At 38.0% G+C, this 25979-nt stretch overlaps 1 protein-coding gene and 1 non-coding gene across 4 annotated transcripts in view; both read left to right on the top strand.

The window, feature by feature from the left end:
• ccdc15 (coiled-coil domain containing 15) overlaps positions 1 to 25570 on the top strand; it is a 38711-nt gene extending 13141 nt beyond the window's left edge. Inside the window, exons 2-11 of one of the 3 annotated variants that reach the window (XM_048562075.2) lie at positions 2536 to 2703; positions 3927 to 4124; positions 6259 to 6375; positions 8646 to 8801; positions 9844 to 9999; positions 15107 to 15226; positions 18666 to 18769; positions 20674 to 20844; positions 22712 to 22860; positions 24386 to 25570. In XM_048562075.2, the coding sequence (XP_048418032.2) occupies positions 2536 to 2703; positions 3927 to 4124; positions 6259 to 6375; positions 8646 to 8801; positions 9844 to 9999; positions 15107 to 15226; positions 18666 to 18769; positions 20674 to 20844; positions 22712 to 22860; positions 24386 to 24501 (1455 nt within the window). In that variant the 3' untranslated portion in view covers positions 24502 to 25570. The remainder of the gene's footprint in view (positions 1 to 2535; positions 2704 to 3926; positions 4125 to 6258; positions 6376 to 8645; positions 8802 to 9843; positions 10000 to 15106; positions 15227 to 18665; positions 18770 to 20673; positions 20845 to 22711; positions 22861 to 24385) is intronic. The other 2 variants (XM_048562076.2, XM_059638908.1) reach the window with 2 other exon arrangements.
• On the top strand, positions 11081 to 11304 carry LOC125467084 (small nucleolar RNA SNORA53). The gene has a single exon (XR_007250560.1). It is a non-coding gene; the product is annotated as a small nucleolar RNA SNORA53 (small nucleolar RNA).
• Positions 25571 to 25979: the final 409 nt, after the last annotated feature.

The following is a 25979-nucleotide window of genomic DNA, read 5'->3' as shown; positions in this document are numbered from 1 at the left end:
GTCAATAGCAGTGCTGTTAGTCAGGTCGTTTGCACAGATTGGATGATGACTGCATTCTCGAAGAAATGTTTTGTGCTTACTATTGTCGTGAGGCAGCCACAACAGACTATTTGCAGTCTAGAAGTGGCACATATTCCGTGATTAATCATTATCATACTCAAACCACCCTCTGAGGGATGAATTCCATTATAGTGCTGCATTAGCTATAATTACACAAGTGTTTAGCAGCATCAAATTTAATCTAAAATCCATCTCCCTTGACCCTTCATGTCTAAATCTGCAGAGGCAGAGGCTGTTTAACTATAACATCATGAAGTCAGTTTCTTTTTTCTTGCTGATCACATATCTGTGTTTCTTGAGAGGCACTGGTAACAATGAGGAGTTGGATCTTGGATGACTTTTCCTCTCAACTAAGGCAGTTTGAACCTGACTCTAGCACTTCCGCTACAAAAATCAGTGAAAATCTCCAGAACAGGGAGCAAGTACATGAAGGTAGTTTCACAAATAGCTCACTAGGTAGTACAGCCATAAGCCATAACTAAAGGTTTTAAATCATTCATGCCATATATTTTTGTGAACCTGCTGCAGCCTTCCTATAGTGAAAAGTGTGAGAGAAATGGCACCTGACTTTTGTAGTAATTTATTTGTAGGAATAATCTGAGGGATGTCTTTAATGCTGAACATTCAGAAGTAACATTTTCTATACTTGAATTTTTATTTATTTTGATAAATTGTCAATTTGCATTTAAATTCAATCTATGTCTTGAGTGGGGGGGGGAGGAGGGAAGTTCTGTGTGCTTCTTTCAAAAGAAAAAGCAGTGAGTAGCAAAGTAGTCAGCCTAAAATTAGTAATTGGGGTAACCCAGATCTGTAATATATACAATTCTGGAGCTTCTATTTTGTACGGGGTTGAGGCAGTAATTACCTTGGAGAACTGAATGGTTATCTGCTTCAATTCCTCATTTTCTGTGCTGTCCTATTTGTTGCCATAATGGACTATCATCTACTTCATGTACTTTCTATTTATTAACTCTTGACTCTGAATAGATAATTTGAGATTATACTTTTATATTGGAATCTGTCTTCAGCATGGACTTTAGCAAAAAATCACTAGTATACAAGGCTGGGCCTTTACAGATGCCAAATAGTATTTCATTTTCATATATACAATCCTAATTGGATACTTGAACATGTTTTTGAATTCCAGTCATCATCATCCATCTCCCATTTACTTTTCTAGCCACAAATTTCTATTTGCAGTTAGTTTGTAAAATGCAAGACTGAAATAATTGATTTTCTTCTTGCATTTTTAGAAAGGAGCTTCCCCTCACACAGGTTGGTAAATTAGATTTAGCATAAAAAGTGCGGTCTCAGTTTATCACCAATTTTCCTCATCAGATGAGTTGGATTAGAATATAGTTGGCATGGTTAGCAAGTTTGCAAATGACACCATTAATGGTGGTATAGCGGACAGTGAAGAAGGTTATCTGAGATTACAAAGCGATCTTGATCAATCGGGTCAATGGGCTGAGGAGTGGCAGACGGAGTTCAATGTGAATCAATGTGAGGTTGATTTTGGTAAAACAAATAAGGGCAGAACTCGTACAATTAATGGTGGGGCCACAGATAGTGTTGTAGAACAGAGAGATCTAGAGGTTGAGGTGCATAATTCTTCAAAATTTGTCACAAGTAGACAGGGTGGTTAAGAAGGCATTTAGCATGCTTGCCTTCATTGCTCAGACTTTTGAGTAGGAGTTGGGATGTAATGTTGAGGTTGTACAGGACATCGGTGAGGCCTGTTCTGGAGTACTGTGTCCTGTTTTGATCACCCTGTTATAAGATGGATATTATTAAACTGGAGAGGGTTCAGAAGAGATTTACCAGGATGTTGCCAGGAATGGTGGGATTGAGTCATAAGGAGAGCCTGGATAGGCTGGGAGTTTCTTTTATTGGAGCATAGGAAGTTGAGGGATGACGTTTAAAGGTTTATAAATGAGGGGCACAGAAAAGATGACTAGCAAAGGTGGGGGGAGTTCAAAATTAGGAGCATATTTTTAAGGTGAGAGAAAGATTTAAAGGGACATTACGGGCAATTTTTTTTAAAAGAGTGTGTGTTACACTGCCAAAGGTGGTTGATGCAGGTATAGTTACAATGTTTAAAGGCATTTCGTTAAGTACATGAATAGGAAAGTTTTAGAGGAACATGGGCCTAATGCAGGCAGGTGGGACAAGTTTAGTTTGGGAATATGGTCGGCATGGACTAGTTGGACCACATGTTTGGTTTCTATGTTGTATGAATCTATAATTTCAAGATTTGTTTTATACCACCATCTAGCTATGAAGTGGTCACCGCTCTAAGGAAATCATTTTTGTACAGATTTCCTTATCGCTTTCTCTGATACTGTCTTAATCTCATTTTCTTTTAATCATGTAGTATTTAAAATGTTACAATGAGTCATGAAAGAACTTGATTTTGAAGTTGTGATAATTGTTGTAAATATGATTCTTATACTGAATCAAGTATTCCTTTTAAAGTGGTTGCTATATGGTAAGATTTCAGCTCTTGAAGTGGATGAACAACTAAAAGAAATCCGTAGAGAAAAACTGGAAAATTTGAAGCGTTTTCAAGAAGAGGTGAAGCACCGTGTGAACAAGTATACTCGATTACGGAAAAAGCAGCAACAGCAGCGATCTTATGAAGCAGTAAGGAAATGTTAAAGAAGTGATTAAACAGATACACATTCGTCATCTTAGTATCTCTATATCATTAGAAATACATTAATATCCCTCTTAGTGCCTTTTTAATATCTAGTAAATTGAATACCATACCTACCTAAATTTGACACAATTTCAAAGTTAGATTTTTTTGTTTCTTTTTCAACTTCTATTTTTTTAATTAATCATTGGAGATATAATTTGAATGTAGCCATTATTTTGCTCAACTTTTCGAGAAGATCTTACAGTGATCTCTCTTGATACAACGATGGTTTAATGTGGCTCGCGACCTTTATAAGACAGCTCCTGAGCTGTGTTAACAACTTTTCCAAATTCTTGTAAAAATGTCAGGATAAAATATTTAGAGTCACTGGAAGTTAACTCTGATTTCTCTCCACACTTGCAGCGAGACCAGCAATTTCTGTTTTTGTTCTTGATTTCAATTTCCAGCATCCATAGTTCTTTTTTTATTTTTAAACTTAGGACAGAATATGGTATGGACCTGACTGCTAATTCACTGTTATATTAACCAAAACTTGCTGAAAGTACTCAAACTGAGCACCAACTGTAGAGAAAAAAGGACAGAGTTGCTGTTTCACATTGATGATCTTGTGTCAGAATTTGATTAATACCTTAACTCACTTCTCTCTCTGCAGGTGCTGCCTCACTTTGAGGTTTCGCAGTATTTTCTAGTGTTATTTCAAATATGTTCTCTGCAGTTTTTTCTTTTGGTAGACTCATATCATCTTTTTAACAATTGTTAAGATATTTCATAATGACAAGTTAATGGAACTATGTGGGGGGGAGAAATGGGTACATTGCATTAATCCAGTATCGCAGTATAATTTCTGTCACCCTACTTCTGCTTTAAGTATTTCAACACAACAGTACAAGTGGGGAGGAAAAAAAACATTAGCCATGTTATATCACATTGCATTGAGATAATCAGGTCAAATAATGCATTTTTTGCAATGTTCCATTAATTAGTGTATGTGGTATACATTAACGTAGCCACAATAATTCATGTATTGCATTTGAACTAGTATGCTGTTCTACAAAGATAGGGGGGTTGTCAGTTTGATCAAAAGACAAAGAGGATAGTAAATGTAAGGTTTTAAGTTGTTTCACACCCTATTTTAAGCAGTGGACCCTACAATCTAGCTGTACGTAACACACTTATCATTTAAACTATCTTATTTCTGTTTTTCTAGGTTGAAAGGGATGATCATGTCATAAAGCAATCATCTGCTTCAGTTGAACATCTCACTCCAAATAAAAACACTTGCGTGTTTCGTGGTAATAATGCAGAGTTTGCTATTTTCAGTCCAAGCTCCAGATGGGTGTGTGCTCAGAGTCTAGGCATTGACAAGGAGGAAAGCAGTGATGTTTTCAGTGATCAAGCTCGGAAGGTGAGCATATTCGAGAGAGAATTGAACTGCAGCTGGTTTTCCTTGAAGCTACTTCATCCTTCTAACAGGGCAAAATAATACTCCTTTTGTTACAGAAGGGACAATTGCACATCATGAGTCCTTGCCATGTCAAATCGCACTCCTTTGTTGAACCTAGGATTTCAAATATTCATCTTTCCACTACCCATCACTAAAATTCTGTTACTTTTATGAGTATAAAATGTAAAAACAGAGTACCGAGTCTTGCACAATATTTGCCTTTTGTGCTCAGTCAATGCAAATGCTCTGCAGAAATTTCATATTGTTCACAATTCATATTGATTCATCTATCTGTGCAATAATGTCTAAGTATGACTAATTTAGGAAGATTTGATCTGTTAGACCAAGTCTGGAGGTTGCTTTCTTTCCATATTAAAGATTTAATGAGAAGTTACAACATAAATAGTAATGATCTTTATAATACATGTGTACAATTATATAACATTAAACAGGTCATTGAAATATAACCTGATAAAGTTTAATACTGACAAGTTTCCACGGCAGTTTCCTTTGAAAGGTATTGTGGTAAGACCTGATTTATCCAGTCCAACTTCAAGAATGTACCCCCTCCCTTGACTGCCCCTTTTGGAATTGTACGTCAATCACTCCTTCTGTCTCTTTCCAAAAGAAGAGGTAGGTCGGTTTAGCTCAGTTGCCTGGATGGCTGCTTTGTGATGCCTGATAATGCCAACAGCATGTGTTCAATTCCTGCACTGGCTGAGGTTACTGTGAAGGATTCTTCCCCCACCCCCGCAACCTCTCACCTCCACTGAGGTGTGGTGACCCTCTCAGAGACCGCAGCCCTATGGTATGGTAAGACTATGGTTACTTCTACCTGTTTCCAAAATATGGCAGGAATCGGTAAGTAATAGCTTCTGCCACAATTTCAAACTGATACAGCAGCCAAGACAGGTTGTCTCATTATTTGGGCAGATCAATGATACACTGTTATAGCAAGTTTATGTAATCTAAATGATGGTTGATGATATTAATTTGAAAGCTTATCTGCTTTTCTTAAGGGAATGTCACAGTTATTGTAGTTAAGCAATTGTATTAAAATTATTTTTTGAGTTTGAGAGGGAAATGTTTTTGATCTCTTCATGGAATGGCTGTACTGTAATTTGTTCCATTTCGCTCTTTGAATTGTTATGATCCAGTTGGGGCTTGGTAACATTTAAAGAGAATTTTAAACAGCTTATTTTAAGCAATAGTCTACACCACAAAATTTCATGATTTTAAACAAAAATAAATTTGTGTTTAATTCAGAAAATACAGGAATATTTGACCTACATTGTAAAAAATACCAGTGACAGCCTTGTATTACTGTAAAGAAATAAAATTCTCTTGTCTGTTGTTTTTGAGTGTGTGGTATTTTAGATTGCACATCTCCCCCTCTCTCTCCCCCCTCCCTTTCTTTTTTTCTTTCTTTTTCTCTCTCTTTACCCTGCTTTCTCTTTCTCAACTCTCTCTGCCTTTCTCTTCTCTTTCTGTCTGTCTCTCTGTTTTTGTCTCTGTCTAGCCTGAAGATTTTTTTAATGCCTACTTCCATTCACCAAGTAAGAAAAGGTACAGGTTACTTTCTTGCTTCTAGGTATTTGCCAGGCTATGCTGGTGAATTGTACAACAGGGACTATTGAGGGTTTTAATCTTAATTTTTGACTATATGCTTTCCAGTAGATGCTTTGCTGGATCAACAGAGATTGAAAGTGCAAACTTACTACAAACTCACTTGTCTAGTTGCAGTTTCTTATGCTATTACATCTAGAGTTAAAATCAAATTGAGTTTTTTTGTTCAAAAACAAAGTTGCTGGAAAAGCTCAGCAGGTCTGGCAGCATCTGTGGAGGAGAAAACAGAGTTAACGTTTCGGGTCCGGTGACCCTTCCTCAGAACTTGAGTTTTTTGTTTCTAACTTAAGTTAAAGGTAGTTTCATATAAATTGGAAGCATTCAGTGCATTTATAAAATAGTATAACTTATTAAGGAGGGTTATCGTGTAGAACTAAAGTGTTGTTTCTGAGTTATCTTGTATTTGTGCCTATTTCAAGGCAGACGTTATCCTTTTTAAACTAATACTAATGAGTCCGATTTGTTGTAGCTTAGTAAAGTTACAAAACAAGCTCGGCATAGGCTTGCATCATGTCAAACAGTATCAGAAGAGGAGTTGTGCTCAACACTTCCAGGAGGAATTTGGAGGGAGTCTCCACCAAGAGATGTGAGTTAAGTTGCATGTCATAATGTAAAAGATGACTATGAATAAATCTATTGTCTTGGAATGTGTAGAAATTTTTGCTTTTGAAATAATTTGAGAACCTGACATTGAAAGAAACCACAATCTCCCAATTTGGAGTTTTTAATGCATCTCTTTAGAAACAAAATAGACTTCATTTGTTTTTTTTCTCAATCGCAAACTGTTGATTTTGTGATGAATTGCGAATTTATTTATTGTGGACTATGTCCATAAGGTCCCATTCTTTTCTAATGCCATTTCACTTAAGACCTCCAGAGCAGAGAAGTAGGCTTTCAGTTATATCATGTTTAGTTGAAAACAACTAGGCTTCTCAATTGAAAGAACTCTTACTAACATTTCAATCTCAAACATCCATTTTCGAGTTTAGAGAAATTAAATAAGTAGACACCAGTTGATTGCATAAGACGTGCATTCACTTCCTCTTCGAAGTTTTACAATGACTTCTGAAAGTGTTTTCTTACCCAAAAAGTGTGTCCATGAGAAATAGGGAAGTAGTTTGTATACAATTACTGCCTTAATACTGTGTTGGAGTATTTAGAATCAATACTTGCTCAGACATTAGCTCATCTCTATTATTTTGTGAAATTGAAAGTCGGGTGTTTACATTTTAAATCACAGCTTTAGTTCTATGTTAAAGCTACATTTGCATTTACGTGATGTCTAAATGTCAAATTAAATGCTGGTTTATATTGGTCTCACATAGTTTACATCACGTATTATATAAACTGTAATTTTGAATAGCTTTTGAGAAAAAAATGGTACTTGATCAAGGCTATGTTTGAAGCAGACATTTTGTTACCTGGGTCAGTAACATCGTCAGTGCACCCCCAGTGAACCGTAATGTTTCTCATAGTCCTTGCATGGTATTTTGTAAATTACATTAGTTTCATTGGTTGTGGGTAAGTTGCAGTAATGTCTCAAGGAATAGGATAGAAAATAGAGGAAGGAGGTGGTGATGGAGAAAAATTGGGAAGGAAAATGAAAAGAGTCAGTATGCCCTCATGTCCAGAAGCCTAATGAATTATTTAAATGGCCAGTTAGGGACTGCTTCCTGCCAATGCTGGTGTTCTACCAGCAACAGGTACGAATCTCTATCCCTGTGCGGAGCCTGTCAGTTGAACCATGGTGGTCTCCCCATGGGGTTTGTGTATTCTGATCATGCACTCTGTGATCCATCAAAGAACCCCAACCCCCACAGAAATGGTGACAATACAGCAATGCCAGTTGCACTTTGCCAGAGTTTTACCTGGCTCCAATGATCCTGATTCCATTTATCTTTGTTTGAAAGTGCTGTCCATGTCATCTGCCTGTATGTCAGTGAAAATTTAAATCCTTGTAAACTCTGAGAGTAAAAGGTGAAATAACAGGAGTGACATTGCAAGCAACTTTTTGAAGTCAATATTATAAAATTTGATTCCTTTACTTTGGAATCTTAAGTGTTAGATATTTAATTTTTCAGTGTGACTTTATGTTCATTGGCGATTGAAATGAAAATAAAATCAGTATATACTTGTATTAAGCAAAATTAGCAAAATTACTTATGACTAGACTGCATCATGTGATTAAACTAAGATCGTCTTGCTCTTAAATAGGTTTTAACTGCAAACCTGAAGTTCTATCTACATTCAAACTGGAATGGTGTTCCAGAATTGGATTTTATCCATCAATTTTTTCTTCCCACTTTTCCTGAAGGCATCTGGTTTAAACTGTCCTAGCAACATGTCCAAATGGCCACTCAAAGCTGAGCCTAAGCAGTGAATGTCACTCAGTTACTCGATTGCACTTAAAACTATAGGCACTATTTGCTCTTCTACAAAATATTTTGTCCTTTATAACAGGGTCATTGTTTATGGTGCTTAGGATGGCTTTTTCTCTTACAGAGAAATTGTATTAAGTGTTATGTGTGATATACTTCTAATATAGATTACAAGTCGCACAGTTCCCCTAAAGTAAAAATCTTAATATTTTTGTCCTCAAACAGCTGTTTTTGACATCTTGTTCACCTACACTTCTTCAACCTGATCCAAAATTGCAAAATCTGCAATAAAAATGGAAAATACTGCAAATGCTCAGCTGATCAGATAGCATTTGTGGAAAGAGGAGCAGATTTTGATGATAGGTCAATGACCTGAAATGTTAAGTGTCATGTTTTGATCTTAACGACTTTGTCAGAGTTTAAAATAACAATAGAATGGCCACTAGTCAATCATTAAGGACGTTTTCTCCTTTTCCAGAACCCAATATCCCAAAAAGAGGGACAACTAGATGTTACAAGAGATTTCACGTGTTTGGAAGGCCAACATGACCTGCCTGCTGAGTTGCAGGAACAGTCTCAGAAAGTGATGGATGGAAAACATGTCACTTTGCAGCCAGAGCTGCAACATCTAAAGGTTAGAGTTACACTTCTAGATTAATGTTCTAAACTATGATTTGGCAAGGAACATGGTTCATATTTCCAGCATTTTCTATTTTTATTTCTACTTGAGTATTGTTTGAAAGTTATACAATCATAGAATCCCTATAGTGTAGAAGCAGGACAATTGGCCCATCAAGTCCACACCAACCAGCATCCCACCCAAACCAACTCCCATTCCCTGTCCCTGTAACACTGCATTTTCCATGCATGATTCAACTAGCCTGCTCATGCCTGGAAACTACAGGCAATTTAGCATGGCCAATCCACCTAACCTGCACGTCTTCGGACTGTGGGAGGAATCGGTGCAACTGGTGGAAACCCTGATAGACACGGGGAGAATATGCAAACTCCACACAATCACCTGAGGGTGGAATTGAACTCAGGTCCCTGGTGCTGTGAGGCAGCAATGCTAACCACTGAGCCACCATGGCTCCTGTTGTTATACTTGAGATTTAGCAGTAATCAAATTGTGAATGGAATACTTATGATTTGTCTATTTGGAAGCATGGCAGCTTTATTTACAAAGTACCTAAGCAGAGTTGAATAAAATAATGTTTCGTACTAATCCAATGGCCGGGGGTGGTTTTGTTTTCTGGCTTCTTGTGTTAGCGTTCATGTTTTGTGGTAAACTAAAGATGTAAAAAGATCTTCAACAGTACAGACTGCGTGTGGACTTCTAAAGAAAGGCAATAACATATTTTGTGTTTGTTTATTATTAGTTTCTACCTAGACTTAATTTTATAAACTTGTATTGCCTGATTTATTATAGTGCAACTGAATTGTGACCTTATCCATTATCCTGCTCTTAATGTTAATGGCCAAAGATGTGTTCTTATCATATCTGTTACACTTCTGCAGATGAAGCTGCTGGTTTACTTACTGCATCCAAGTTCCTTTAAATATGTGGTTTCATTTTCTTTTGTGCATTTTATATGGGGGTAAGAATTTTGTGAGGAGACATAAAAAGTCAACATGGTGACCTAGTTTATCATTCAGGGCATTCTGTCGTTTTCCAGAACTCAACATCCCAAAGAGGGGCACATCTGAATATCGCAGGAGAGTTCATGTGTTTGGAAGGCCAGCATGACCTACCTGCAGAGTTGCAGGAGCAGTCTCAGAAACTGATGGATGAAAAACATGTTACTTTTCAGCCAGAGCTGCAACATGGAAGGGTAGGACTTGGGTTTCCAAAGTATTGTCCTAAACTGTGTTATATTGAGCAGTGAAGTGAAATCTATCTAAAAATGTGATTTTTAAGTCAATGTAACATTTTAATTGTTGCAAAATTCTATTGCTTTTAAAGTGTTTGCAACTTGCAAATTCCTTAAGTAATACAGAATCTAAATCCAATTTTTCATCTGCACTAGTTTACGTTCTTCGCTGTCTTGTTAAGAAAACTTGCAGCATCCCAAGCTTAATATCTCAAATTCTGTGAGGGCATTTTGAGTTTGTGATTTCCTCCAGTGTCACTTTACCAGTATTTTTATAATTGTTTAATGTCATTCCCTGATGTTTATACAGCTGATGTGGCCATAGTGAATTGATGTAAGCGCAATATGTTTAGTTTTAGCTATTTTTTTTCATTATATTCAGTGGTGTTACCATTGCTGAATTACTTCAATATCATAATCCTTGGGATTATCACTGACAAGAAACTCAACTGGACTCACCACATAAACACAGTGGCAACATGAGCAGGTCAGAGGCTAGGAATACTGGAGCAAGTAACTTGCTTCCTGACTCCCCAAAGCCTGTCCGCTGTTCACAAGGCACAAGTCAGGAGTGCCTCACTTGCCTCGATCGGTGCAGCTCCAGCGACTCAAGAAGCTTGATAACATTGAGGCAAAAGCAGCTCACTTTATTGATACCACATTCACAAGCATACACTCCCTGTTTAGTAGCAGCAGTACACTGCAGAAATTCACTAAAGATTCTTAGCCAGCACTTTCCAAATCCATGACCACTTCCATCTTGAAAGACAAAGGTAGCAGATAAATGGGAATACTACCACCTGCAAGCTTGCCTCTAAGCCACTCACTATCCTGACTTGGAAATATATTGCTGTTTCTTCACTGTCACGAGATCAAGATCCTGGAATTCCTTTCCCTAAGGGCATTGTGAGTCAACCTACAGCAGGTGGACTAGAGCGGTTCAAGAGGACAGCTTCTTAAACTTCTCAAAGGCAATTGAGGAGGGCCAATAAATGCTAGCCAACCAGTGACCCCACTTTCCATGAGTGAATACAAAAAGAAACACATGCTCTAGGTCTACCTTTGGGATATATCTGTTGTGCCTTGCTTATAAATCTCTGGTGGTCTTCAGAGACCGGCAGGTTACGTTCACCAACTTCAGTTGTTGTATAGCCGAATGCTTGATCATTGGTATGTAATATAACTGCTTGGTAGCATCTCTGATGTAAATGATCTGTTGCTTCAGACTGTTTTCTGCTATCAGGACTTTGTTGCTGCGTGGACATGTTTATTAAAATGATCTTGGTTGAAATGTTGCAACAAAATGCATTAACTGTCATAATACTACTTTTTCAGAGGTGTTTAACTTCCTATATTCCTTTGAGAGTTATGAATTATTTATTTAAATGTTTTATAATCTTCCACCATTATCTTTTGGTCTAATTTCCCAATTTCAGACAGTAAATTGGCTTTCTTTAAAATTAAGACCACAGTTTCGAACATGGCTGCATCTCTGTTCCTATGAAATTCATCATACTGTGATCCCCAGCGAATCATGTTACTAATTAATCTCTCATTATACAATGAGATCTAGTCTATTCCCTAGCTGGTTCCTCAATACCATATTCTTGAAAACTGCCTGCAAAGTATTCCATCAGTTTACCTTCCAAGCGACATTAGTTCACCCAGTTTTTGTGAAGATTAAAGATTCCCACACTTATTGCATTACTCTTGTTACATGCTCCTCTGATTTCCTGATTATAGACTCTGCCCAATTGTATTACAATTCATGGTCCTGTAAACTACCAGTGTTTCTGTTTCCTTTGTGATTTTACAGCTACATGCTTAATATTTCTGCATCCTGATTTTCTAGACAAAGATCCTTTTCCCCCTATTTTCATCCCTTTGATATACCTCTGTTCCATTGCCAGATTTTTAAAGTAATTTAAAGACAGACAGTTTGTGTGTGTGTGTGTGTGTTTCTGTCACCAAAATGAATGACTGACTCACCAAGCCTTTTTTGATGTCTGGTGAATGGAAAAAGTCTGTATTTTAATTTTAGATTCCAGATGCAATTGACTTCAGTAAAAATGGCATTGCAAAATATCTCTCATCTTCCTGTTTTCTTCATATTGTACAGAATTCTGAACCAAGGACAATGGTTTTCCATTTTGGTGTATACTTTAACTCTGTGCAAGCTATGATTTATTGATTGCCGCATTTAATCTGAAGCACGTATATTTTACAAATATATTGGTGTGTTTAAAGCATGCAAATTATTTTATTAAGTTAATTCATAGTTTCATGGAACTGTTTTAAAATTTGCCTTATGACAATTTGATTGCACCCTAGAAGTCTTGTTTAGGCATATGGTTTAATAACAACATTTTTCAAATTATCCACTAAAATAAAGGTAATGTTACTATTGTTCCAGAAGACCATACGGTTGTGCTCTCATTAGAGAAAACAAAGAACTGAACAGCACACAAACAGGCTCTTCGACCCTTCAAGCACTGGAAACCACATTTTGCTCTTCCATACTGCAACTGTCTTCACTTACAGGATCCGTATCCCTCTAATCCCTACCTATTCATGTATTTGTCCAGGTAGTTGTTGAGTACTGCTATTGTGTCTGCTTCCACCATCTCCTCTATTAAAGCATTCCACCACTCACCACCCTTTGTATGAAAACCTTGCCTCGCACAGCTCTTTAAAAAGCCCCCCAGCACCTTGAACCTGTGTTCCCCAGTAATTGGCCGCTCCATCCCTAAGAAAAAGCTTCAAACTTTCCACTCTATCCATGCGATTTACAATCTAATAAACATCTATTAGGTCGCCCCCACCCACAACCTCCTGTGGTCCAGGGAAAACAAACTAAATCTAGCCAACCTTTCTTCATAGCTAAAATCCCCCGTACCAGGCAATATCGTTTTTCTGTTTACTCTCCAAAGTATCCACATCGTGTGGTGACTAGAATTGTATGAAATTCCCCATGTGTGCCCTAACTAAAGTTCTACATAACTTCTCTATCCTTACACTCAATACCCCTTACAATGAAGGCAAGAATGCCAAAGCCTTTTTTACTACCTTACCTACTTGGGCTGCCACCTTCAGTGATCAGTAGACCTGCATACACAGATCTCTCTGCATATCAATACATCAATACTCCTAAGGATTCTGCTATTCACTGTATAATTTCCACCTATACTTGACCTTCCAAAATGCATCACCTGACGTTGATAATGGGAACTCCAGATGCTGGAGAATCCAAGATAACAAAGTGTGAAGCTGGATGAACACAGCAGGCCAAGCAGCAAACATTTGTCTGGATTAAAGTCCATCTGCCATTTTTCTGCCGATGCCTCCAACTGAGCTGTATTCTCTGACAATCCGCCTCACTAAACACAACTCCACCAACCTGTACATCATCCGTAAACTTACTAATTAGACCAGCTATGTTTTCCTCCAAATTATTTATGTAGATCATGAACAGCAGAGGTCCCAGCACTGAACCCTGTGGAAAACCACTAGTCACATTCCTCCATTCCGAAAAACGTTCTTCTACTCTCTGTTTTCTATGACTAAGCCAGTTCTGTGTCCATCTTGCCAGCTCACCCCCTCATACTGTGTAACTTCACCTTTTGTACCAGTCTGCCATGATGGACCTGGTCAAAGGCTTTACTGAAGTCCATGTAGACTAAATCAACCCTTTTCCCTCCTCAATCATTTCAGTCACCTCCTCAAAAAACTCAATCAAGTTACCGATGCATGATCTCCCTCACACAAAACCATACTGTCTATTGCTCATAATTCCACTTACTTCTAAATGCGTATAGATCTTGTTCCTGAGAATCTTTCCAATAATTTCCCTACTAACTGGCTTGTAATTTCCTGGATTATCCCTGTTACCCTTCTTAAACAATGGGACCACACCTGTGGCTGAAGAGGATACGAAGATGTCTGTCAGTGCTCCAACAATTTGTTGTCTTGTGTTCCTCAATATTCAGGGATCGATCCCATCTGGACCCAGAGACTTATCTACCTTAATCCTTCTTCAGAAGCACAGCACCTCTTCCTTTTTAATGGCAATTTGGCTTTGAAACTCGACATTCCCTTCCCTGAGATCATCCTCCTCCAATTCCTTCTCTTTGGTGAATACCGGCATAAAGTACTTGTTTAGGACCTCACCTACCTCTTCTTCTGACTCCACACACAGATTCCCTCCTTGACCATGAGTGGACTACCCCTTTCCCTGGCTACCGTTTTGCTTTTTATATAGGTATAAAAAGCCTTTGGGATTCTCCTTAATCCTGTTTCCTGATGACTTTTCATTACCCCTTTTGGCCCTTCTAATTCTTTAAGTTCTTTCCTACTTTCCTTATATACTTCAAGGGCTTCAAGTTCCCATCCTCCTAGACCTTACATATGCTTCCTCTTTCTTTCTGACCATAACAGCCAAGGTTCACAAAACTTGCCATTCCTATCCTTTATTCTCGCAGGAACATGCCTCTCCTGAACTCTTATCAACTGCGGTTTGAAACGTTTCCAGAATTTCCATGTAGATTTACCCTCAAATAGCTGCCTCCAATCAAAATTCTCCAGTTCCTGCCTATTATTGTTGTAGTTCACCTTCCTCCAGTTTAACACCTTCACCTAAGACTGCTGTTATCCCTATCCATGAATATCTCAAAACTCATGGTATCATGGTCATGACTGGTAGTGGTTTAACCTGAGAGTCAACTCACCTTAGGCAAGGGAAGAAGTTGAGAATGAGGGACCTTCTAACCTTAACCAATGACGAGAACTGAACCTGTGCTGTTGGCTTCATTTCATCACAAACTGGCCATCCAGCCAGTAATTTGAATGAAGTAATCTAAAGAAGAGCAAAATAGATATTTATGTCTTAAAAAGGATATTTTAAAAAGTGTTTTGAGGTTAAAAGAATTAAAGGTGTATATTGCAGAAAAAGGTTTAAAATTAATTTAAATAAATAAAATGTGTGACTTTCTAACCCCTTAAGCTTTGTTATCGATTGTGCTCCTCCCTGTAGACTGTTATCTGACTTTGTGTATGTTAATTATTATTTCAGCCCTGTAGTCGATTTTATCATGAGCCCTACCCCACAAGTTCCTATGTAGGATTTAGTACTGACTATAAGACAGCACTAATCTTGAGACCTGGTGTGGACCAGGAAGAGAGAAAGAAGCAGGTAAGAAGTCTTGACTTTTATGAATCAATTTGACCTTTGTTAAATGGCAATTGGCAGGTTACTTTTAACATTGGGAAGCGAAAAATCTGTGTTCTGCTGATTTTTGATTACTACATCCACATTCAATTGATTGTGGAAGCTGTGTGATGTGTACAGAATCTTAACTAACAGACTGAATAAAACTGCTGAATAATCTAGTACAGGAGTAATTGAATTTTTATAGCAATTATCTGCAGTAGTCTCTGAAAGTTTGCTTTTCTTGTCTTACTGATGTGTATGTGCTGCTGTAGAAATAGACGCAACATGGATTTACAAAAAGGAAATCGTGTTTGACAAATTTCTGAAATTCGACTGAGGATGAAACCAGCAGAGTTGATTGGGGGAATCTGTCGCTGTAGTTTGTTTGAACTTTGAAAAGGTTTTTGACAAAAGTCCCACATAAGAGATTAATGTGCAAAATCAAAGCACATGGGATTGGGGTAATGTGTTGAGATGAATACAAAATTGGCTAGCATTCAGGAATCGGTGTTAGGTCCCCAGCTATTCACAACATATGTTAATAATTTAGGTGAAGGAACTAAAGGTAACATTTCAAAATTTGCAGATAGCACAAATATGGGTGTACGGGTGAACTGTGAGGAAGCAAAGATGTGGTGTGATTTAGACAGGCTGAGTGAGTGACCAAATGTACGGCAGATACAGTGGATAATTGTGAGGTTAGCAGAAATAGGAAGATGGATTATTATTTGAATGGCTGTCAATACACACCATTTGCTGAAGGTACACATACAGGTAGCAGGGAGTAAAGAAGTCCTTCACGATGAGAGGATTTGAGTACAGGGACAGGGATGTCTTGCTACAGTTTTAGAGGACATTGATAAGAGAACACCTGGCACATTGTGCACAGTTTGGTTTCTTATCTGAGGAAGTGTACTCAGATAAGAGGGAGTTCAGCGAAAGTTTACCAAATTGATTTCTGGGCTGGCAGGACTGACATATGAGGAGAGATTGAGTTAGTTAGGATTGTGTTCACTGGAATTTAGAAGAATGAGGGAGGAGATCTCATGAAAACCTATAAACTTCTAACAGGACTAGACAGGTTAGATCAGGATGGATGTTCCTGATGGGGGAAGTCCAGAACCAGGGGTCATTGGTCATTATTTAAAGCTTAGGGGTAAACCTTTTTGGACTGACGTGAGGAGAAATGTCTTCACCCAGTGAATAAGGAGCCTGTAAAATTCACCAACAGAAGTGATTGAGACCAAAACATCATTTCAAGAAAGAAGTAGATATAGTTCTTGTGGCTAAAGGGATCAAGGGATATGGGGGTTGGGAGGGGTGGGGTGCAGGTATAGGGATTAGGGTATTGAGCCCAATGATTTAGCCATGATCATACTGAATGGCAAAGCAGGGATGAGGAATGTTTCCTAGCTTCTACTCCTGTCTTTTTAAAAAAAACATACAAATGCTGAATTGGTGACTACAAAATTACATAGTAAGTACCTGAGTACATGGTCACTTTGTGTTCAGTTAATTAATGAGAGATTATGTATTCAAGGCTATAGCTAGTTATGCACCTGAGGATGACTTTCCTTCTTTTTTAGATTATGAACATCCTTGGCAAGTCTTGTGTTTATTGTCCATCACTTGACTAGGTGTTGGTGAGCTGCCTTCTTGAACTGTAGTTTCAGAGATGCAGGTATATCCACCATGGTGTTTGGGAGGGTGTTTCAGCATTTTCACAGTGTTACAATTCAGGATGTTGTGTGGCTTGGATCAGAAAACAAATTGGCAGTGTATGCATTCGCTGCCATTGTCTTTTTATATGGTAGAGTTTGTGGGTTTGGATGGCACTTTCAAAGGAGCCTTGGTGAGTTTCCGCAGTGCATCGTGTAGATGTGGCAGACTGCTGCCACCTTGTGTCAATGATGCATGAAGTTCTGATCAGATGGTGTAGAGGTGGTGAAGGCGTAGAGTTTCTGGAGAGTTGTTGAACTTGCAGTGAACGTGCATGTGTGAAGGCATACTTCTCACTTCTCACTCCTCACTCGTGCGTTGTGGTAGACAGGATTTGTGGGAAAGTGGAAGCAGGTTACTTGCTTCAGTATTCCAAAACACAGACTTGTAGCTACAGTTGCAGGTTTTGAGTTAACTCTAACCATAGTAACTTAATGATTTAATCCAGTTAAATGCAACAAGATCTGGACAATATCCAGGCTTGGGCTGACAAGTGGCAAGTAACTTTCACGCCACACAAAAGCCAGGCTATGACCATCATCAGTAAGAAACAACCTAACCACCGTCTCTTGACATACAATGGTGTTACAATCACTGATTTCCCCCAGGATCAACATCCTGGGGGTTACCATTGACCAGAAGCTCAACTGGACTCATCACATAAACACAGTGGCTACAAGAGCAGGTCAGAGGCTAGGAACTGCAGTGAGTAACTCACCTTCTAACTCCCCAAAGCCAGTTTTTCATTTACGAGGCACAAGTCAGGAGTGTCACGGAAGACTCCCCATTTGCCTGGATGGGTGCAGCTCCAACAACACTCAAGCTTGACACCATCCAGGACAAAGCAGCCTACTTGAGTGGCACTACATCCACAAGCGTCCACTCTCTCCACTGCTGATGCTCAGTAGCAGCAGTGTGTACTATCTACAAAATGCACTGCAGAAATTCAGCAAAGGTCCTCAGACAGCACCTTTCAAACCCATGACCACTTCCATCTAGAAGAACAAGGGCAACAGATACATGTGAACAATACAACTTACAAGTTCTCCTCCAAGCCACTGAACATCCCTCCTTTGAAATATATCACAATTTCTTCACTGTCACTGGGTCAAAATCCTGGAATTCCCTCACAAAAGCATTGTGGATAAACCCACAGTAGGTGGACTGAAGCAGTTTAAAAAGGCAGCTCACCACCATTTTCACAAGGGCAACCAGGGACGGGCAATAAATACTGGCCAGCCAGCAACGCCGACATCCCACAAATGAATAAAATAAAATTTGTGGTCAAAAGCTAATCCTTTTAATGTTGTTGTCAGGACTTGGTTCAGCAGAAATGGGCTTAGCTGTAATTCATTATAATTAACTGGCTTTTTTTCCCTTTTAGCAAGTAAGACAAATTCCATTAAAAGAAACCAGGTTGCAAGCTGACCAGAAGTTTAATTTGTTCTCCTGTATTAACAGCCAAACAACAATTCCTGTGTTTAGATAAAAATATGCACCAAATTGATTGATTTATTTTGGATGCATTCAATTTGTGAAGTAGGCCCAAAAATCTGTTTAATGCGGAGGTGTACTGCGCCTTTAAAAGACATTTGGTCTGGTTATCTTTCAGAAGTAAGCATCGTGCACTTTGCAGCTAACTAAAGTAATGGAAAGTATTGAAATAATAGATACATTTTTGGAGTGATCTTTCTTTTCCCAGCGTGGTAACCAGTATTTGATGTACCGTCGCCTCTTCATGGATATTGAACGAGAACAGGTGAAAGAACATCAGCGTCAGCGAGAGCATGAGAAGAGGATAGCTAAGTGAGTTAGTTTAGTTTAACATTTAGAAAACTAGGAACAAGAGTAAGCCATTTGGCAGTTAAGGTGGTGCTGAAACTTGCAGCTTAAACACTAGTAAACAAAATCCAGTGATGGTCTTGTTGCAATTGTCAGTAGAATTTTCCATAGAGAATGTGACTCCTAACCATACTTAACAAAGTAAATCGCAGTTTCATACAACCATTTGGACTCTCAGGTGTGCACCCACTCTTTTGAAAACCAGTCCAATTAGTTCCACTCCCTGCAATTTGTTTCTTCAAGTATTCATCCAGTTTCCTTGTGACAGATACTGTTAAATCTGCATCCACTACCCTATCAGGCTTTTTGTTGCATAAAAGAAATTCTCATCTCGCCTCTAGTTGTAGAGTCAGAGTCATACAGCAGTTCTCTCCAACTCGATCTTCTGACTGGGTTTTCCAAACTAAACCAGTCCCATTTGTCAACATTTGGCCCATGTCCCTCTAAACTCTTTCTGGTCATGTACCTATCCAAATGTCTTTTAAATGTTATAACTGTACCTGCATCTACCACTTCCGTTGACAATTCATTCCATAAACGAACTACCTGCTGTGTGAAAAAGTTGCCTCTCAAATTCTCTTTAAATCTTGCCCCTCACAGCTTAAGACTAGCTCTGAACTCTGCTAACCTAGGGAAAAAGACCTTGGCTTATCAACTTATCTCTACCCCTCAAGTTTCCCTAGCACTTTTTCTCTATAGATAGTTCATGTGTGTTTATTTCCTTTCCTCCTCTTGCCATTAGATTATTGGTATTTTTAAATGTGATTAGTGCCTGCTGATGTAAAGTATATATTTCCTTGTTCATCATTTTTATTTCCCCAGTCTCTGGCCAGCAGCAAGACCATGGTGTGTAGGGCTGGTCTCAACCTTTTTTGTGCTGGTGGTAAGACTTGCTGTCCAAGTTGAGGGATGCAGCCATCAGGGGAGGCAGCTGAGAAGGCTAATGGAAAGGTGTAAAAACGCCAAGCCTGTGCCCCCTTGGTATCAGCTTATGGCCTTTTTGCCTTTTAGAAATCACCTAGAATCCACAACCTCTGATTTCTTGTTTGTTCAGTCATTTGAAAACTATTTCTGAACATGCACATTTCCCACTTCTGTGAGATTCCATTAATGCTTGTTTTTTGTGTATAGCATGTAGTGTTTTTTTAAATCATGGGATCTTTCATCTAATTACTTATCCATAGGTAATGTACTGCAAACAACTGATTGAAACATGTGGAATTAGCTATAAGAATACTACCCACATCCTTCAGAGAACAGCAATTCGCTTTGGATAACAAGGCAAAAACCTGGTGGATGCTGCATGTGTAATATGGCTGGAAACAAATTTTAGTAGGTTTCCTGCCTTTCGAATTGCTTCCTGAACTTGTGTGTTATCTTGTTTTGTTCCTTGTACCAACGTCAATATACGGGTAATACCATTTTTGTGACAAGCAGCGGTCAAACCGCTGACAGTGACATAACTGCAACACTGTTTCTTCACATGTATACTAATGTGTCACTTGGTGATGACACAGCCAATTCACAGCCAGACAGTTCATCTTCACCAAAATGCTTCACGATTGTAAGTCTTTATTCCAGCTTTCCTTTTAGTCATTGCTTCAAAGGAAAACAATCCCTTTTGAAGCAAGTTGTGACATCTTATCAAAAGATTTGCATTTGTAAATTATTTTTTGTGTTGATGATGCCTAACCAAGCTGTTAACTCAGAAATTGACTTTGAAACACAAAAAAAATGCTAAAACGCAGTTCTATGCTTGTAAATAACATGAGTTTCATTTGGCTTGGCTTATTTATATTCATACTCACACCAATCTGCAGCCTTTGTCTCAAGTCAGTGTTTATGTTTCTTTAAAAATCTTTGTTCAGAATTAAGGAAGAGAAGGAGAAGCTGAGGGAAGCAGAAGAGAAAAGAATGCTTAAGCTGACTCAGCAGAGGGAGCTAATGGCTGAAAGTGAAAAGATTGCTCAGTTGGAGGAAGAGGAGAAACGAAAGAGAACCGATCAAGTCAAAGCGCAACGCAACAGAGAGAGCACCAGGTATACCAAGAATTATTTCAGGAGAATTTTTTTTATATAGTTATTGCAAGAAGTAGTAAATCCTGTGGTCAATTTTTTTCTTTGTTTCTCAGCTTTTTATTAGTACAAGATATGTGCTCAGTGTTTGAAATACAAATTTTTGGCATCTTGCAGAGAGTTCTTGCCAGAGAATGGATTTAGGAGACTTTCTTTGACAAAAGGAAATTCCTTTTGCAACTGAAAGATTAATCCGTTTGTCCTGAAGTTTGCTACTGATTTCTCTTTAGCTTTAGTAATGGAAATCTGTTCGCTTTTATCTGAGGAAGTACATGTCAATTTGAATGCCATGGCCAGTGAACTGTTAAGATTGGCCATAAAGAAATGGTTAGTGTAAACAATACTCCTAATTATAATTTCCAGTGAATATTTCAGATAACATTAATTGTAAAGTTTGACAGAAGAAAAACATCTGTGACTGTGTCACGAAGAGACATGGCAGTCAGTTAAATACAATGTAGGGTCAAATTACTCCAGATGCTGGAATCTGTACTGAAAACAAGAAGTGCTGGAGAACACAGCAGGTCAGGCAGCATCCCTGGAGAGAAAGCAAGCTAACATTTTAGAAGTGGGAAATTCATATCTTAGTAATTTCAGGTTTCACTTGGTAGAAAAGCAAGATCTAAATTATTGAGGGGGCAAATTAAGGGAATTGTATCATTTATGGATGAATAAAATATTAGTTATTCGAAGTGGCAAGAGTGTACTTCATTAACATTTGTCTGAAATGTGAAGCTGTTTATTGCAGAAACAAATAGATTGTCTCAAAGAAAAGGGAAGAAAAAATGCTATAAACAAATTTGGATTCAAAGGCATGTAGTTTGCCTATTCAATTAGGAAGTGGAACATTTACAAATCCTTCAACAAAATGTTAGATTTTTTAATGAAAGTATTTATTTAATTTCAGTATAATTAATAAATATTTTGGATCTGGCATTCAGTATTGCGAACCTTATTGATTTAAGGAATCCATTATTAAGAAGAAAATAAATATTTGACCTTCTTCTAATACTGTGTTCAACAGATTCTTGAAAGTTGGGACAAACAGGCTTTTCCGCAAAGTAGAAATTGCACTAACTGATTTTGTATATCAGCTGGTGAGAATTGGCTTCACATTTTAGTGATTTATCACAAATTCACAAATGGGACAAAAATGTTCTACTATGAACACTTTAATTACATTGTGATGTTTTATGCTATTACTTTCAATTTACTGCAGTTTTTAAGAATGTGACATATGTTATAGAGCGTAATGCAGTTGGGTGGAGGGAAGCCTGTATGTTTTAAGTTGGTAGTTGCGCTGGAGAGAGGCTTTATCAAATGGGAGCTGATGGTTAAAATTCTCTTTGAGAAATGAACACAGCATTTTCTTTTCAGTGCTTTTCAATTTATACAGCTGAAATAAAAATGAAAAGGATGAACTCAGTATCAAGCTTGTCAACATTTGAAAATCAAAGGAATTGGGACTGAACCATCACAACATTCACCAAACATTTATGAAGTGGTTATTTGGAATGCTGATGGACCTGGAGAACAGTACTTTCTGTGTTATACTCAGCTGTCTTTTATGTATGAACAATAAGGGGCTGAGCAACTATCTAATGATAAACCTTAGTTCTAATGACTGCCAAGCAGCACCATAATTAACTCTGCTTGCTGGATCTGAAGTAATGAGAGATGGTGGCAGATGAATACAATTTAATATTTAGGTGAATTTCAGGCACATTGGAGTTGTGTATCTTTAGGATCACTAATACAGGTTACACTTTCTTTTGAGTAAATCAACTGCCTTCAACTCAAATTCTATTCTGTTGAATTTGACTTATTGCAGATTTATAGAAGCCTTAAGAGCACAGATGATGGAGAAGATTAAATTGCAGAACACAGATCTACCTCCCCTCTGTTGCTGCGGAACTGATTTCTGGGACTCTCATCCAGACAAGTGTGCAAACAACTGTGTCTTCTATAAAAACCCGAAAGGTATGAAAACTGCATTATGAAGCCGATTAGAACAAAATTTGTTTCCCTTAAGTACCTCCCCGAAGAACCGTGGATACTTGCAGAGGTCTTTGTAATCTGCCTAAAGGCTGTGGGACAGACAGATGCTAAACTCTGCATAACAATGTGTACAAAATGTTGGAATTTCTGGATGAAACAGATCACTAAATATTTCAGATGAATTCGCCATGCCCTTTTCATTTCAGGAACTGAAAAGTTAGGTTGGGATCTGCCTTTTCAAGGTCAGATTCCTGAATTGCATCTTTGTGAGGGGACAAGCGTGGAAATGGAGTTATGGCCACAAACAGGTTGGCTATGATGTTATTGCATGACATAGCAGAGTCTGAACTGATAAATGGCCTACCCCATCCTGAAAATTAATGAATTCTTCTGAGGTCTAGACTTGCTCACTGAGCTGGTGTGTTTGGCTGCAGATGTTTCGATGTAGGTAACATCATCAGCGTGCCTCCCGTGAAGCGTTGATGGTCGGTCCTGCTTGTTATTCATTTGCCTCAGTTTGCTCGGGTGGGAGGCATTACTTCTGGTTCTGTTTTTCAGTGGTTTGTAAATCGGGTCCGGTTCAATGTGTTTGTTGATGGAGTTCTGGTTGGAATGCCAGGCCTCCGTGAATTCTCTGGCGTGTCTCTGTTTGGCTGGTGTGATTATGGATGTGCCCAATTATAGATATGACCAATTCTCACTGGTTTCAATACACACGGACAAAGAAAGACACGGATTTGACTGGGACAACACATCCAATATAACACTAGCCAAACGGATATGCCAGAGAATTCCTAGAGGCCTGACATTACAACCAGAACTCCATCAAGAAATACATTGAACCAGACCCAATATACAAACCACTTAAAAACAGAACCAGAAGTAAGGCCTCCCACCCCAGCAAACTGAGGCACGTAAATAACAAGCAGGACAGACCACAACGCTTCACCGGAGGCGCACTGATGGTGTTACCTAGCAAGGGTGACGGAACATTTGCAGCCAAACGCACCGGCTCAGCGAGCAAGTCTACAACCTCATCCACAACCCAAGCTACAAATCTTATCAAATACTTTCATTATTCTCTTTCACAAAACACCTTGTGTGTTGAAAGCCTAGTTTTTCATCAGATTTTTTACTTTGATGACAAACATTGCACCCTAAATTATGTTAATAATTTTGAAAATTGCTAAAATATACCATCATGTAATGTTTCAAAATATCTATCATGAATGCCAGAAAAGACTGCCAGTTATGAGAGACACTGGCTATCAAGGTGATTTCCGTCCTGTGAGAACATATAACAAAGTTCACCACTGCTCAGGCTTTATGGAGAAACAATGTCTTACTATTGGGTATGTATTCTGTGCAGTTTCAAGTTCTGTTTCAGGTATATTAAGCTAACAAGTACTTCAGAACAAATATCTATAATCAAACCAACCTAAAACAGAGATTTCACAGTATTTTTACGTTTTGTCTCCCTCCATTCCCCCTCTTGCCCCATCCACAGCGTATGCCAAAGCACTACAATCTGTATTATCTTCATGTGATGCTTGGGATGGACACTGTAGAAATACCTCAATGAAGAAGATTGCTTCCGTGCATTTGTGTTCAGCCTGGAAGTAATTCATCTGCAGTGGGAAGCTAAAGTCACTCGAGACAATTAACATTCTCAAAAATGACTCTATGTTGAGATGTGTTCAGAAAATGTATGATTGTCTTTTTTTAATAACAAGTGGTTGATAAATTATTTTGCTGCTTTCATTTAATTGTATGAGAAATTGAATTTTAAAATATGTAATCATTTTTCTGAGAATTTCAGTTGAAGACGTATGGTTTGGTTAAATTGAAAATATATCTAAAGGCCATTTTTAAAGAAAAAGAATGGTGATTTCTAAATTGGCTAATTCTAGGAAAGGACAGTTTAACGTCCAAATGCAAGAATCATTATTTAACAACTAATAATTGCCTACCTCTTCGAATTCACTTTTTTTTTTCTTTTATTTTCCATTCTTACTTGGTTCTGTAAATCTAGTCCTTTGTGGGGAGATGTCTGAATTTGAGAATGTACTGACCTGCTAAAGTCCTGCTATCCCAGATAAATGTTATAATTTTACAGAATGTCCTCAACTAAACATCACTCTACTTATTTGCCAGGAGAGAATATGATTGAGGGAGAGGTGAGGTGGTGTAATTCAGCCTGTTAAGTACACAGTAATTGTCATCAACTGCAATTTCCCCTATCCAGGCTTATAAAGACTTCAAAGTTTACAACTGCACTAGAAAGTTATAAAAGATCATTGGTTCCTTGTCAGTAACAGTTGGATATCAAGTACCCATTTAATGGTGTGAGGTCTTTAAATTTCATTTAAACAAATCAAACATAACAAAGGGCAAATTAAACAGGCCACTGCTTTTTTTTTGAGTGTGTGATGCTATGTTTGTTTCATTTGCATTTATTTTATTTATTTTTTTTTGGAAAGGCCAGGTCAACCAGTTCTGTTATTCAGATACTCTTTTCCTGGAATTTATTGGTCTGATCAATAAACAAGCAGGTTAATTTCAGCAAAACATAAATTTATATTTAGATTTGTGTTGCTGGTGTCATTCTGTGAACAATAAATTGTCTAAGAGGTGAACTTGTGGTTTACATATGGATGTAACTTATTGGCCAATAAAATCATTTTTAGAATGCCTTGACTGTTTAAAGAACACTTGCAATAATGTCAGAGATCACTGGAGTTAAGTTTATGCATTGTCAAAAGACTCTGCTTCACTCATGTATTTCATATACACTTCCTGTGTTTTAAAGTCTTCAGCTTATGTAGAGGCATTTGTAACTTTTAAAAAGGCAAAATTGAAGATGAATACTTAAAATTTCACAGTTTTCTACTTTATACACATTTGCCACATTTTTGCCCTCAATTAACCTGTCAGTTTCCTTTCTGCAACTGTCTCCCCTTCACAATTTGCTTTCCTTTTGTGTTATCAGCAAATTTGGCAGCAGTACAATCTGATTGTCAACAATTTATGTAAATGATTTAAACTGTTAAAGCCCAGCACCAATCACTGTTTCACCGTCAACCCGAAAATCACTCTCTTCT

The sequence above is a fragment of the Stegostoma tigrinum genome, chromosome 32 (genome assembly GCF_030684315.1).
Source record: "Stegostoma tigrinum isolate sSteTig4 chromosome 32, sSteTig4.hap1, whole genome shotgun sequence".
Classification (NCBI taxonomy): domain Eukaryota; kingdom Metazoa; phylum Chordata; class Chondrichthyes; order Orectolobiformes; family Stegostomatidae; genus Stegostoma; species Stegostoma tigrinum.
The sequence above is the reverse complement of the archived record's forward strand: the minus strand, read 5'-3'. Positions and strand labels throughout refer to the sequence as shown.